This window comes from Theropithecus gelada, chromosome X (assembly GCF_003255815.1).
Source record: "Theropithecus gelada isolate Dixy chromosome X, Tgel_1.0, whole genome shotgun sequence".
Lineage (NCBI taxonomy): Eukaryota > Metazoa > Chordata > Mammalia > Primates > Cercopithecidae > Theropithecus > Theropithecus gelada.
The window spans coordinates 520062-535374 of record NC_037689.1 but is presented as its reverse complement, the minus strand read 5'-3'; the positions used below and the strand labels follow the sequence as shown (position 1 = coordinate 535374).

Here is a 15313-nt window from a genome sequence, read left to right as displayed (position 1 = left end):
AACTAGTATACATACACTGTTAAAGGTCTTCTGAGCTGATAAAAAATGATCATGGCATCTCATGAAGGAAAGACTGATCCAAGAGGATTACGTGGTGTGTGTGTGTGTTGTGTGTGTGCGTGTGTGTGTGTGTGTTTTGGAGATGGAGTCTTGCTCTGTCACCCAGGCTTGGCTCACTGCAACCTCCGTCTCCTGGGCTGAAGCAATTCTCCTGCCTGAGCCTCCCGAGTAGCTGGGACTACAGGTGCACGCTGCCACGCCCAGCTGATTTCTTTTTGTATTTTAGTAGAGACGGGGTTTCACCGTGTTGCCCAGGCTGTTCTTGAACCCCTGAGCTCAAGCAATCCACCTGCCTCGGCCTCCCAAAGTGCTGGGATTACAGGCCTGAGCCACTGCGCCCAGCCTACGTTCTGGTTTTGCCTGGATGGATGACCTTGTGTTCCCCAGATTTTGCCCATGACTTCCTCCGTATGCTTATTCATAACAGATTGCACACATCCATCCCAACATAGATTAAACCACCTTCCAAAGCCCTTGAGGGTAACTCCGTCTTAGAGTAACCTCTCTGTGGGAAGAATAACTTGATGAATAATAAGTATATGAATAGTGTTGGAGAAATGTCTTTAGACTTACTTATGATCAGAAATATCTATGTATTCTGTTTATTTGCATTGTTGACATGTATTGATAACAATTTTTTTTTTTCCCGAGACAGAATCTTGCTCTGTCGCCCAGGCTGGAGTGCAGTGGTGTGATCTCGGCTCACTTGCAACCTCCGCCTCCGGGGTTCAAGCGATTCTCCTGCCTCAGCCTCCCAAGTAGCTGGGATTACAGGCATGCGCCACCATGCCTGGCTAATTTTTGTATTCTTAGTAGAGACAGGGTTTCAGCGTGTTGGCTAGGCTGGTCTCGAACTCTTGACCTCGTGATCTGCTCGCCTTGGCTTCCCAAAGTGCTGAGCGTGAGCCACTGCGCCCAGCCAAAACTTTTTATTTGTACACACACAACCACGGTCCCAGGAGCCCAGTGATGAGGAGCCTCAACAAGAGGAACCACCAACTGAAAGTCGGGATCCCACACCTGGTCAGAAGAGAGAAGATCAGGGTGCAGCTGATATTCGAGGTGCTGGGAAGGGAAAGAAAGAATGTCTATGCGGGGAGGAGGCCTATGTGTGCATCATGCATTATGCCGTGACCAGTAACAGGAGGAAAGAAAACATTAGGAAAGGCTCGCAAACATTTGCTAAAAGTTGGCTGGAAAATTGAAGAGTATAGTTTACAGCTTCATGCAGTCCCTGGATGTAATGAATCTTCTCTTACCTTTGAAATATATTTTGTACGCTTGAAAATACAGTCCTTGCTAAATCAGATGAAGCAGTTTAACTTTATGCATAAATATGCAGTATTTCACTAGTTTAATTTGTTCTTCTTAGAATGTTGCTGTATGATCTCCTAAGGCATTGTGTCAATAGTGCTGTAAGCACCCTTTAACAGCATGTGGAGTGCCAAGTCATCCCACCTTATAACACCCTGAATAAAGCCCATTTGCATAAGGATGTTAGCCTCATTTTATTAATAAGAAAACTGAGGCTCTGAAATGGAGGTTTACCAAGAACCCTTGTACTCATGGAGACAGAATTCATATTTTGTCCCAAGGTTTGTGTTATCCATGTTGTAATAAGAAAAGGTCAGTGGTTTTGCTTAAGATACTTATTATTTGAATGTGTGTGTACTCTAAGGTAGTTTAGTATTGGCTCAGGACAAAACACAGTTCAACGAAGCAGAATAGAAACTCCAGAAAAGAGCTCAATAAATGACAGCCACTCTTTGAGTGGTATCCTTTGATCGGTAATTTTTCAGGATGTTTGGTGAAAGGTGGATAACTCAGGACACTGGCATACAGGTAGCTATATTAGCATGATTTCGAAGGGCCTTTTAAAAGTTGTAGAAACACTTTCATCATTAGAAAACTAAAAGTACCATAAGTTTATCCTGAATCAGAAGTTGTTTACTCACTAGATAGTACTTTTGCGTTCAACACTGGCAGAATTTGGGCCATGGAGTATTTTAGCAATTCGCTGTTAAGAGGTTTCCAGAATATGACTGTCAACAGTGACCACTAATTTCTTTGCACTCAACTTCCTGTACCCTCACTGGAAGACAGTGATTTTCCTGTTATTTTTGGTACATTATTCTAAATGTGATTCATTTATGTAAAGTTACATACAGGGCCCTTAGACCCAAGCATAATGTTAATTTATCTAAATAATTTTCAAGTCACCTCAACAAGGGATGGGTGTCACAACTGTAAGATTTCTCCTAGGCAGGCCAATACATTGATCTAATCCTTCAGAAAATTACATTTCATTTATGATTAAAATTCTATCCATGTGGCAGACTCCAGATTTCTTAGATAGTCGATATTCACTATTCATAATACACAATGGTAAAGTATGGGAAATGTAGGTGTGGTGTGATTTATCCTCAGATTGTCATTTAAGATAAGAATTCATAATACAGGAAAACAAAAGTGTGCCATCTTTACATCACATTTATTACCACACTGGTCTACAGGCTTTTATTTCATAACACTGAGGAAAAGAGTACTATCTTTTCCTTATTTGTCCTTCTTGTTTGCCTGCTTCAGTCAAGAACCCCTGTCTTTTTTAGTGCCTGACCTGGAAGCTGATCTCCAGGAGCTGTCTCAGTCAAAGACTGGGGATGAATGCGGAGATGGTCCTGATGTTCAGGGGACAATTCTGCCAAAAGCAGAGCAATTTAAAATGCCAGAAGGAGGTATGCTATCCATTAAGATGCAAAATTACGTGCTTTCTGTTTTTCACAATATTATACTTTTGATAATAAAAAGAGAGAACGTTACTGCCCCTTTAAAAACACAATTCAAATGCAGGCCTTCTTTGAAAAGTTGTTCAGACCCCAAATGCCTGACCGGAAGACTTAAACACTATCAGATACAGAAACAAATTGGGTCAAAGCCGTATTGAATCATCAAATATGAAAGCATCTTCTTACTTGTGACTATAACCAATAGCTAACTGTTTTCAGATTCTTTTCTAATCTCTGCTTTAAACAAATACATAATGCATTTGTAATACCACTTTGTGTGAAATATGCTGAGTACTGAAGGAGGTTCTAGTACCAGATCTAACATAATTTGTGAGATTTCAGATGAATTCCAAAAATTCTACATCCATCTTTTTCTATTGAAAATAGTAAATGCAAATCAGATATATTAAAATCTGTTTCAAGATTGATTTCTGTATTTTCATGTTCTGTTGGATAGAATACAAAGATATGATTTGTTTTTCATAACAGTTTCACTCCAGTTATAATATCTGAGTTGAGATTTCATGGTTCCTAAGAAAATGAGTGGGCAACCTGCTTGATGTTTGTTTTCCCGTATGGAGACCTAAATGACTGTTCTTGGATTTTGTTAAATTCTGAATTCTCTGGTTCTTAAAGAATAATTGCATTTTAAATCCTTCCCGCAGTGAACCCTTGAACGACTGAATAATAAAATGGCAAGAGACAGACAGGTGTCTGTTACCAATGAAGCAGGCAGCATGCATGTAGGTCAGTGATGCTCAAGGTGGGTGTAAGATGCCTGTGCTAAGCATGCCCCCTGCCCTTCTGTCAGTCTTCATGAGCTGCTGTGTGTAATTAGATTGAAGACACATATGATAGAATCCCCTCTAACCATATCATAGGTTACATATTACAGGTTTCTGCCTTGAGACATCGGATGATGCGATTTAAAGTTCAAAGACTGTAACGTCCTCATTCGTGAGTAGTCGACATAAGTATCTTTTACACGTATTTTCCAAATTGCTGACTGTTAATTAGAAGAGCTTCTGAATTTCAAGGGAGCACTCCATATTTAGGGAAGAAATTACCTAAATGTTTGTACTCTACACTGCTGAACCATTCCATTAGACCATTTACATTCAAAGACAGTTTTCTTTGGAAGGCCGAGGCGGGCAGATCACGAGGTCAGGAGATTGAGACCATCCTGGCTAACACGGTGAAATCCCATCTCTACTAAACAAAATACAAAAAATTAGCCGGACGTGGTGGCGGGCGCCTGTAGTCCCAGCTACTCGGGAGGCTGAGACAGGAGAATGGCGTGAACCCGGGAGGCGGAGCTTGCAGTGAGCCGAGACCAGGCCACTGCACTCCAGCCTGGGCGACAGAGCGAGACTCTGTCTCAAAAAACAAAACAAAAACAAACAAACAAACAAAAAGACCTTTTTCAGTCTGTTTCCAGGAGCCTACTGAAGAAGCCTCAACTGTATTCTTAGGAAGATTATAGTCTTAAATGCATAGATAACACATTACATGATAAAGGAGAAGAATAAAAAATAATAAAAGAACAATAGAATAAACCTAAGGGAAAAGGAAAGAGGAAATGAATAAAAGACAGATACGAATCATTAGTAAAAGGAAAATGAATCCAAAAGTAACAAATTTAAAAGATTTTTTTGGGGGGAATAGTTATGAATAGAGTATCCAGTAGTTTACACACTCGGAGAAAATGGAAAAAGGTCAACATGGAACATGAACAAGACACAGATATTGAATATAGGTTATAATTGAAAGTGAATAATCTAATATTTTCAGTGTATGGAAGAAATGGTTGATATGCTAGGCACATATACATTATTTAATATATCCCTATAATATGTGAATACCTAAACATCACAAAGACTGGAAGAACTTCTGAAATTTGCTAGTTGTCCCTCAAAAACACTTACTTTTAGAAACAAATAGTTGGCTTCTCCAGATGTCTTACTGTCCTTTCCATTTTCCTTTCCTATCCCTCTATTTCCGTTTCTTGTTTTGTTTTGTTTTGTTTTTTTGCCACACTGTTCATGATATATAACGGTTTCACGTTTTGACATCAGAAATGATAGTGATAGCTTAAAACTAGTGTGACCATATAATTAATTACACAAACGGGAATACTTTCAAGTGTAAAAAGGCAGTATTCATATTGACATTAGCACTTTAGGTGAAAATCGGAGGAAAATGATTACGGTACCTTAAAAACCACAGAAGGGTAAACTAGCCCAAAGAAACATTTTTGCACTTCAGATACAACAGAGAAAAAACAAATGCAATAAAATGTTTTCTTAAAAGATAGTTTTCAGACTATTTCCAGGAGTCTATTGGACATCCAGAATGTAGTTTCAAGCCAAAGCATTAAATTAAACATTTTTTTTTGTAAATTCCTTTTGTTTCTTAACATTTTTTGTGTGTTGGTTATATTTTTAGTAAAAGTATACACAATGTTTGCTTTCTGCTTTGACCACTTTTTAATAGGTTCACCTGATTTAAAGTGTTCTGACCTCTAACTCTCTTTTGGTTTCCTTGTAGCACTGGAAACCAGGATGTGTTTAAAAAGTATTGATAATGTATATGCTTGGAAATCTATCTTCAAAATCTCTACAGAGGCCTAACTGCATGTAAGCCAATGGGTGACTCATAGGCTTCTGGTTTTAGTCTACTGTATGCAACTAAAACACTGGTGTCCTTTGCATACCTTTAATGTCACCTAAATACAGTTCTGCTAGTAATGTTGTTCTTCTATTATAGGTGAAAGGCAACCACAGGTTTAAATGAATACAAGCTGAAAGAACGCAAACTGGTTTTGTATTAGACATTTGACTTAAAAATATCTCAGAGGACCTCACAGGCAGAAGGAGGGCAGGGAACACTTGTGGAATTGTAGTGATCGCTACACGGTTGGATGACCAAACCCTGAGTCACAGTGATGAGCCACGTGGATGTCCGTCTGCAGAGGGTGGGAGGGGAACGCCACTGGCCTCTGCTTGAGGAGCCCTGCAGCAGAGTGACACCAACCTGCAGTACTGATCTCAGTTATGCCCTAAGGGTCCCAGACGTAAGCAGCCTATTGGTTAGGGTTCCTCGGTGTGTGTGTGTGTGTGTGTGTGTGTGTGTGTGTGTGTGTGTGTGTATGCGTGCACACGTGTGTGTGGGTGGGTGGAGAGAGAAAGAGAGAGAGAGAGACTGAGTTTGAAGACCTAGCCCATGGAAGTGTTGTGACTGGCAAGTCCAAATCTCACGGAGCAGGATGTCAGGCTGGAGACCCGGGGAAGAGGTGATATGAAAGGTCAAATCCAAGGGCAGTGTGGAGGCAGAATTTCTTCATCTTGTGGAGGACCCCAGTCTTCTTCTCTGAAGGCCTTCAAGGAACTGGATGAGGCCCACCCACATTGGGGAGGGCAATTAAGTTTACCAAAAGTCTGCTGATTTAAATGCTAGTTTTCACGTAAAGAAAACCCTTCACGGAGACATCTACCCTGGTCAAAGTGAACATTTCTCATGCATCGTGGCCTAGCAAAGTTGACACATCAAATTTCCCATCACATTCATCTTATACGAATCCTATTAATGCTGAAGGTCTATCTGACAAAGGCAGGTGACTTCCTAACTAACATTCTGTATTAACCATTTTTATCCAACTCAAGCCAGCATTTCAGGCTCAGCACAACTATGGCCAGGAAGCTGAAGTTGATGTGCACGCCTTCCAGGGATGAGGCAGTGATGGGATATTCAGGGCACACAGGTAAGAACAATCCCAGAGGGCACAGGTGATACCCCTGGACTACAAGACTTTACCCTTGTTAGGACACCCCCAGCAGGACATACAGTCATCAGGCAGAAGCTGGCCAAGGCCTCCATTGTGCCATCCCACAAAGAAACCTTTCCCTCTAGGGTTCCCCGTTCAGTCTAAACAACTGATTTGCATCTTTGGTTTAGGGGAACTGTCAGCAGGCAAGTCAGTTCAGGGTAGTCACTGACACAGGTTCCTCCTCTTCACAAGCATGGATGACATCCCTGAGGTGTTCTGTGCGAGATGTTCGGGAGCTGGGTCACCCCTGCTGTCCCATAGTCGCAGCTCGGTAAGGTGTGATCTTGGGTTCAGGATTCAGTGTGGTTTCAAAATTGGCCTTAGGGTATGACTGTGGGCTCCTCGCAGGCAGAGAGACCCACCATCTGTACTGTCACTGAGTTTCTCCAATTCAGTGTGGTACCCTGGGACTAGGGACACAGTGCTGACACAATGCTAATCTTGCTTTTGCTGAGTCTGCAAGTAAATCAACCACTTTGATTCATTTGGGCTCCTTGTCTTCTTACCCGCCAAATTGATGAATATATGACAAGCCAAAATAACAACTGCACTGGTGATCCTTGTGGCCCCGTTAGCCACCATAGGGCTGCTTAGGGACTGCCTGAGCTCTTGACACACTGTGATATTGAGTTGTGTGGTGTTGACTGACTGGAATAGACTTATTCTTCATGGCATCACACACATCAAACAAGTTTTCAGCACATAGTACTGACATAGGGTTGGCCTTGTCACACCTCGGTTATTTACAAATCAGCTTCAGAATCAATGCCGTGTCTGATGCCAGCTACACTGCTATTTAACTTACATATTTACATGAAATCACCTTCTGAAGTCAAATGCATTTAAAAAGGTAGACTGATATTCCTACTTGAAATTCCAAAGCAGTTATCACATACTAGAGATGTAGTTGTAAAGAAAAATGGAATGAAAATATTAGAAATTTTAAAGGGATTAAGGAAAGATAACCAGTAAATTTATCTGCAATGTAATGCCTGCATCTTGTTATTTCATTTATTCTTCATAGCAAGCATTTAGTGTAAATATTCTAATTTCACTTTAAAAATGGGGAAACTGTCCCACAGGATGTAAGTATCTTGCCCACCATCTCAAGGCCAGTGTGTAAGAGGCAGGATGGAATCCCGTGGCTATGTCATGCCATCGCGTGTAAGGAGACAGTGTAGGTAGGATCCAAGTAATTTTGCTTCAGCAAGTTGCCCTAGTTGCTTTCCCCTTTCTTCCACCTAGGCCCTAGTTCTTTCATCCAGCTCGACAGCCCGGGGAATTCTCACATATTTTGTGGAAAATAGGATATCCTAACAAAGGATGCAGATAAAGAGATACGTAGGGGAAGGAATAGAAGGAAGAGGCAGGGGGCTTCCGTGGCCTCTACGGGCATGCCACTCTCCATGTGTTCAGCTAGGCAAGAAGCTCTCTGAACCCTGTCCTTTTGGGTTTTGATGGAGGTTTTCATCATATAGGCATGACTGACTAAACTGTTGGCCCGCCACTGGTAATCAACTAAACCTTCAGCCCCTCTCCCTGTCCTGAAGGTTGGGGATGTGGCTGAAAAGTCCCAACCCTCTAATCCGCCATCCTAGAGCTACCTAGGAGCTGCCAGCAAATGGTCAACTCACTAGCATACAAAAAGACATCACTATGTGGAGATTCCAAAACCTGTAGGAGTTGTATGACAGTAAGCAGGGTCCAGGACCAAATATATATATATTCACAATATCACACATGTGCATACCAGCTCAATCAGAATGCAGAGTTGCAAAAATGATACTATATTTTATTCAGACAGAGTCGCATTCACCCAGGCTGGAGCTGCAGTGGCGTGAACATGACTACCTACATCCTCGACCTCCTTGACTCAAGGGATCCTCCCACCTCAGCCTCCAGAGTAGCTGGGACTACACCTACATACATATGTGCATATATTCATGCATTCATTCATCTATTTTTGTAGAGAGGGGGTTTTGCCATGTTGCCCAAGCATGTCTCAATCTCCCAAGCTCAAGCAATCTTCCTGCCTCAGCATCCCAATGTGCTTGGATTACAGGAATGAGCCACTGCACCCGGCCAAAATGTTCAATACTGTCTAATATGTGAGAATAAATGAACAACAGGTGTGTGATACTTCTTTGGAGAAAACTGGAAAACTTTATTGAGATTTTTAAAAGTCAAATATCTCGGATAAATCCAGTTTGCATTCTTTCGGTTGTCTTTGTTTAAAGCTGTGGTTTCCCTTCCCCTGCGATAGAAACATAACAGGAGGGAACATTACCAGAAGAACTCTATTCAGATGAAATTAAAGGTATGCAAAGGACACCAAAGGTTTAGTTTTATACAATGGACTAAAACCAGAATCCGAAGAGTCTCCCTGTGGCTAAGATTCAACTAGACCTCTGTAGAGACTTTGAGGATACACTTCTAAACATATACATTAGCAACATTTTTAAAACACACCCTGCTTTTTGTGCTAGAAGGAAACCAAAAGACAGTCTGAGGACAGATCACATTAAATCAAGTGAACCTATTAGAAGGGGCTTAAAGTAGATGGCAAACAATGTGTAGAGTTTTACTGAAAATACAACCAGAACACAAAAAAAACTAAGAAACAGAAGGAATTTCTGAAAAAATTCCTCCAGAAAAAATGCATAATTTAATGTTTTGGCTTGACAGTATAGTCTGAATGTCCAATAGGTTCCTGCAGACAGTCTGAAAGCTATCTTTTGAGGAAACTGTTAATGTCACATTAGGAAATACATAAGTGAAATGAATAGAAAGGCCAGCATTGCATTTGTTTTTTCTCTATTGTGAAGAAGTGCTATGATATTGCTTTGAGCTAGTTTACCCTTCTTTGTTCTTTTTTAACATGCACTAACCATTTGCATCCAGTTTTCACCTATAGTCCTCACGTCAATATGAATAATGACACTTTTTCCACTGGAAAGTATTCCCATTTGTATAATTAATTAAATGGTCATATAAGTTTTAACGTATCACGATCATGATTGATATTAAAATGTGAAAGAGTTATACATCATAACCAGTGTGGGGAAAAAAAAAATGGAGAGGGAAATGAAAACGGAGAGTAAGACATCTGGAAAAGCTAAATATTTGCTTCTAAAAGTAACTGTTCTTGAGGGACAACTAGCAAATTTCACAAGTTCATGCACAGTCTTTGTGGTGTTCAGATATTTAGTTATTGCAGGGATATATTAAATAATGTAGGCATCCCTAGTGTGTCAACCATTTCATCCATACTCTGAAAATATTGTGTTTAAGAATGTATTCGCTTTCAATTATGCCCTACATTCAATATCTGGGTCTTGTTCATATTCCGTGTTGTGCTTTTTCCATTTTCTTCAAGATTGTTTCATCTGCTGGATGCTGTCTTCCTAGCTATTTCTCAAAAGAACGATCTATTAAATGTATTACTTTTCGATTAGTTTTCCCTTTGTTAATGATTCATACCTTTCATGTACTGCCTGTTTCCCTTTCCCTTAAGTTTATTCTGTGACTCTTTTATTATCTTTTATGTCTCAGTATTATTTTCTTGTATCATGTAATTTGTTATCTATTTTAATAAGATATGCATTTAACGGTATGACTGTCCTAAGAATACAACTGAGGCTTGTTCAGTAGGCTCCTGGAAATCGTCTACACACTATCTATTAATGTAAATAGTCTAATGGAGTGGTTCACCAGTGTGGAGTAAATCATTTAGATAATTTCTCCCCTAAAAATGCAGTGCATCCTTTAAATTCAGAAGTTCTTCTAATTAAGTCAGCAATTTGAAAAACGTGTAAAAGATACTTATGTGGACTACTCAGGACTTAGTACGTTATAGTCTTTGAACTTTAAATCATATCATCTGATGACTCAAGGCAGAAACCTGTAATATATAACCTCTGATATGGTTAGAGGTTACCGTATGTGTCTTCAATCTAATTACACACAGTAGCTCATGAAGATTGACAGGAGGGCAGGGAGCATGCTTAGCACAGGCATCTTTCAACCACTTTGAGCATCACTGACCTACATGCAGGCTCCCTACTTCATGGGCCACAAAACCTTGACTGTCTCTTTCCATTCTATTATTCAGTCATTCAAGGCTTCACTGTGGGAAGACTTTAAAACACAAATCATTGGGTCCAGCGAGGGAGGTGGTTCACACCTGTAATCCCAGCATTTTGGGAGGCCGAGGCAGGTGGATCACTTGAGGTCAGGAGTTCGAGCCCAGATTGGCCAACGTGGTGAGCCCCTGTTTCTACTAAAAATACAAAAATTAGTTGGGCATGGTGGCATGCACCTGTAATCCCAAATACACGTGAGGCTGAGGCATGCGAATCGCTTAAACCCGGGAGGCGGAGGTCACAGGGAACCAAGATCGGACCACTGCACTCCATCCTGGGCGGCCGAGCGAGACCTCGTCCGAAAAAAACCAAAACAAAACAAAAGCAAAAATAAAAATAAAACAATCATTGTTTAAGAGTCTGAGAGAATTCAGGATTTGACAAAATTCAAGAACACTCATGAAGGTCTCCTTACGGAAAAACAAACATCAAGCAGAGTGCCCGCTTGTTTTCTTAGAAGCAATGAAATCTCAACTCAGATATTACAATTGGACTGAAGCTGATCGTTATGATAAACAAATCATGAAAATCCGAGTATCTTTGCATTCTCTCCAACAGAACCAGAGCATGTAGAAATCAGCACTGAAGTGGATTTTAATCTATCTGATGTGCATTCACTACTTTCAATAAAAGCAAAAATGGGTGTAGGATTTATGTGATTTGTCCAGAAGCTCACAAATTATGTTAAGAGCTGGTACGAGAATCTCCTTCAGGGATCAGCATATTTCATACAAAGTGGTATTACAAGTGCATTATGTTTTTGTGACAAGCAGAAATCACAAAATAATCTGAAAATTGTTAGCTGTTGGTTATACTCAGAAGTAAGAAAATGCTTTGCTATTTGATGATTCAATATGGCTTTGACCCAATTTGTGTCTGTATCTGATAGTGTTTCAGTTTTGCAGTCAGGCTTCTAGGGTCTGAATTACCTTCCAAAGAAAGTCTGCATTTGAACTCTATTTTTAAAGGGGCAGTAAGATTCTCTCCTTTTATTATCAAAAGTATAATATTATGGAATACAGACAGCACATAATTTTGAATCTTAATGGGTAACATACCTCCTTCTGGCATTTTAAATTGCTCTGATTTTGGCAGAATCTTCCCCTGGACATCAGGACCATCTCTGCATTCATCCCCAGTCTTTGACTGAGACAGCTTCTGGAGATCAACTTCCAGGTCGGGCACTGAAAAATACCAAAAGGATGTCAACTGGAGCAGCCAAACAGGAGTGATAAATAAGGAACTGATCCTTTTCTTTTCCTCGGTGTTATGCAATAAAAGCCTATAAGCTACTGTGGTAATAAATGTGAAGCAAAGATGTCCCACGTTTGTTTTCCTGTATTGTGATACCTTATCTTAAATGACAATCTGAGGATAAGTCTCAGCACACCTACATTGCCCATACTTTACCATTGTGTATTATAAACACACAGCTACCTAGGAAAACGGGACAGCCTCACGGATAGCATTGTAATCGTAACTTCAATGTAATTTTCTGAAGGATTAGATCAATGTATCGGTGAGCCTGTGACAAATCTTATGGTCCTGACACTCATCCCCTGTTGAGGTATCTTGAAAATGTTGGGGTTAAACTTTATTAAAGTAATTCTTAGATCCAAAGGCCCCTATATGTGACTTTCCATACATGAATGTCATTAAGAAAAAAAGTACGAAATATAACAGCAAAACCACTGTCTTCCAGTGGGAGTACGGGAACTGAAGTGCAAAGAAATTAATGAGCATTGTTGACAGTCATATTCTGGAAACCCCTTAACAGTGAATTGCTAAAATAATCCATGGCCCAAATTCTGTTTCTGATTAGTTTGAAAATGCTATCCGTTGAGAAAACAATTTCTGTTTCATGATAATCTTATCGTACTTGGAGCTTTCTAATTATAAAAATATTGAAACAACTTTTCAAAGCCCCCTCCATATCCTACTAATAAAGTTACCTGTACGCCAATATCCTCAGTTATCCACCTTTTACCAAACATACTGTCAAAAATATACAAAGGAAACAGTGGCTGTCATTCATTGACCTCTTTTCTGGAGTTGCTATCCTGCTTCACTGAACTGCGTTTTGTCCTGAGCCAATATCGAAGTACCTTATAGTACAGACACATTTGAGTATTAAGCATTTTTGAGCAAAATATCATTCACATTTTCTAAAATAGATGGTAGGAAGAATGCATACCTTGGAACAAAATACGAATTCCTTCTCCATGCGTCAAGTTTTCTTGGTAAGTCTCTATCTCTGAGCCTCAGTTTTCTTATTTATTTATTTTTATGTTTTGAGACGGAGTCTCGCTGTGTCACCGAGGCTGGAGTGCAGTGGTGTGATCTCGGCTCACTGCAACCTCTGCCGCACGGGCTCAAGAAATTCTCCTGCCTCAGCCTACTTAGTAGCTGAGATTACAGGTGTGTGCCACCACGCCCAACGAGTTCGTATATTTTTAGTAGAGACAGGATTTCACCATATTGGCCACGGTGGTCTCGAACTCCTGACCTCAAGTGATCCGCCCACCTCGGCCTCCCAAAGTGCAGGGATAACAGGGGTGAGGCACCACGCCCGGCCTCCGTTTTCTTATTTATAGAATGAGGCTAAGATTCCTTTGCAAATGGGCTTTATTTGGGGTGTTATATGGTAGGGTGACTTGGCACTCCACATGCTATCAAAGGGTGCTTACAACACTGTGAACACCATGGCTGAGAAGATCTCACTGCAACGTCCGAAGAATATCAAGTTAAACTGGTGAAATAATGTACATTTTTATACAACCAATTAAATGGTTTCATCTGATTTAGGAAGGACTATATTTTCAAGCATACAAAATGCATCTCAAAGAAAAAGAGAAGATTCATCATATCCAGGGACTGCAGGAAGCTGCAAACTATACCCATCACATTTCCAGCCTCTTGCAAAACTCTCAGCAAATGTTTGAGATCCTTTCCTGTTGTTTTCTTTCGTCCTGTTACTGGTCATGGCATAAGGCGTCATGCACACACAGGCCTCCTCCCCCCATAGACATTCTTTCTTTCCCTTCCCAGCACCTTGAATCTCAGCTGCACCCTGATCTTCTTCTCTCTTCTGACCAGGTGTATGATCCTGACTTTCAGTTGGTGGTCCTTCTTGTTGAGGCTCTGGCACACTGGGCTCCTGGGACAAGGGCGGGGACATGGTGTGTGCATGTGCAGATAAAAAATTCTTCTTATCAATGCATGTCAATAACATGAATATACAGATTACACAGATCCTTCTGATCATATGCATGTTTAAAGACATGCTCCAACACTATCCCAAAACTATTCCACATACTTATTCTTCATTAAGTTACTCTTCCCATAGAGAGGTTACTCTGAGACCGTTACCCTCAATGGCGTTGGAAGCCATTTTAATTCATGTGGGGTTGAATGGGTGTAACGTGCTATGAATAAGCATGAGGAGGAAATCACCAGTCAAATCGAGGAACACAAGTTCACACATCCAGGCGAAAACAGTGTGTAGTCCTCTTGGGTTACTCTTTCCTTCATGAGATGCCATGATCATTTTTCATCAACATGGGAGACCTTTATCAGTGTATCTATACTAGTTCAACAATAACTACCACACAAAAAAACTTCTGCTATTGGAAAAAATCGAACGTTAAGTTACTCACAGGCATAGGCCCAACCAGCTGAGCAAGTCGTAAACATCGTCTTGGTCTATATCTTCTTCCTCGCCAACTCATATTTCAGTCTGCAAACAGAACAGTGTGCACTTTGCGGAGGCTGAGGAGGATGGATCACCTGAGGTCAGGAGTTCGAGGCCAGCTTGGCCAAAATGGTGAAACCCCGTCTCTACTAAAAATACAAAAACTTAGCCGGGTGTGGTGGTGAGTGCCTTAATCCCAGCTAGTCGGGAGGTTGAGGCAGGAGAACCGCTTGAACCCGGGGGCGAATGCTGCAGCCAGCCGAGATCGCGCCATTGCACTCCAGCCTGGGCAACAAGAGCAAAACTCCATCTCAAAAAAACCAAACCAAACCAAACCAAACCAAAAACCAGAATACCGTGACTGGAAAAATGCATGTGAGTGGATACTACATTTGAGCACTTCCATGGCCAAATGCTAACTTGCAATTTTTAAAAATTTGGTAAGACATTGAAAGGTAAGTCAGAGGGCATGTATAAGTGCGTATGCCTTCTGAATCGAATACTTGCACAGCCACTTATGTTCGTCAAGCTAGCTGAGCAATGCCTTAGGGCTTATGGCAAGAGACGCACGGTATTTCCAATGAGGTTTGGTTTCACAATTGGACTCTCCATCGCGAGACATTTAGGAAAATACAGCTTGAGAATTAAAATTAAAGTGCCCATGGCTTTTGTCACACACCCTTTGCTAGGGCCATTTCCCCCCTAAAATCGAGTTTTGTTGGAATGCATAGCCCCTCCCACCCATTCGAACTTCCAAGATGGAGCTGAGAAGTTGCCACATAGCACTGGGCAGTCCTCACCGGGCGGG

At 40.9% G+C, this 15313-nt stretch overlaps 2 protein-coding genes across 2 annotated transcripts in view; one reads left to right on the top strand and one right to left on the bottom strand.

Annotated features, from left to right (window-relative positions):
* Window positions 1-5635, top strand: part of LOC112616255 (X antigen family member 5-like) — a 79996-nt gene extending 74361 nt beyond the window's left edge. Inside the window, exons 3-5 of the mRNA XM_025373257.1 lie at window positions 1020-1122; window positions 2670-2795; window positions 5613-5635. Coding sequence (XP_025229042.1) covers window positions 1020-1122; window positions 2670-2795; window positions 5613-5635 — 252 coding nt within the window. The remainder of the gene's footprint in view (window positions 1-1019; window positions 1123-2669; window positions 2796-5612) is intronic.
* Window positions 5636-8818: 3183 nt separating this feature from the next.
* On the bottom strand, window positions 8819-14542 carry LOC112616403 (X antigen family member 5). Its single transcript, XM_025373364.1, has 4 exons — window positions 14471-14542; window positions 13866-13971; window positions 11873-11998; window positions 8819-8926 (listed from the first exon to the last, which is right to left on the bottom strand). Exons 1-4 carry the CDS (start codon window positions 14540-14542, stop codon window positions 8904-8906), a joined length of 327 nt encoding a protein of 108 aa, XP_025229149.1. The 3' UTR covers window positions 8819-8903.
* Between the last annotated feature and the right edge of the window lie 771 nt (window positions 14543-15313).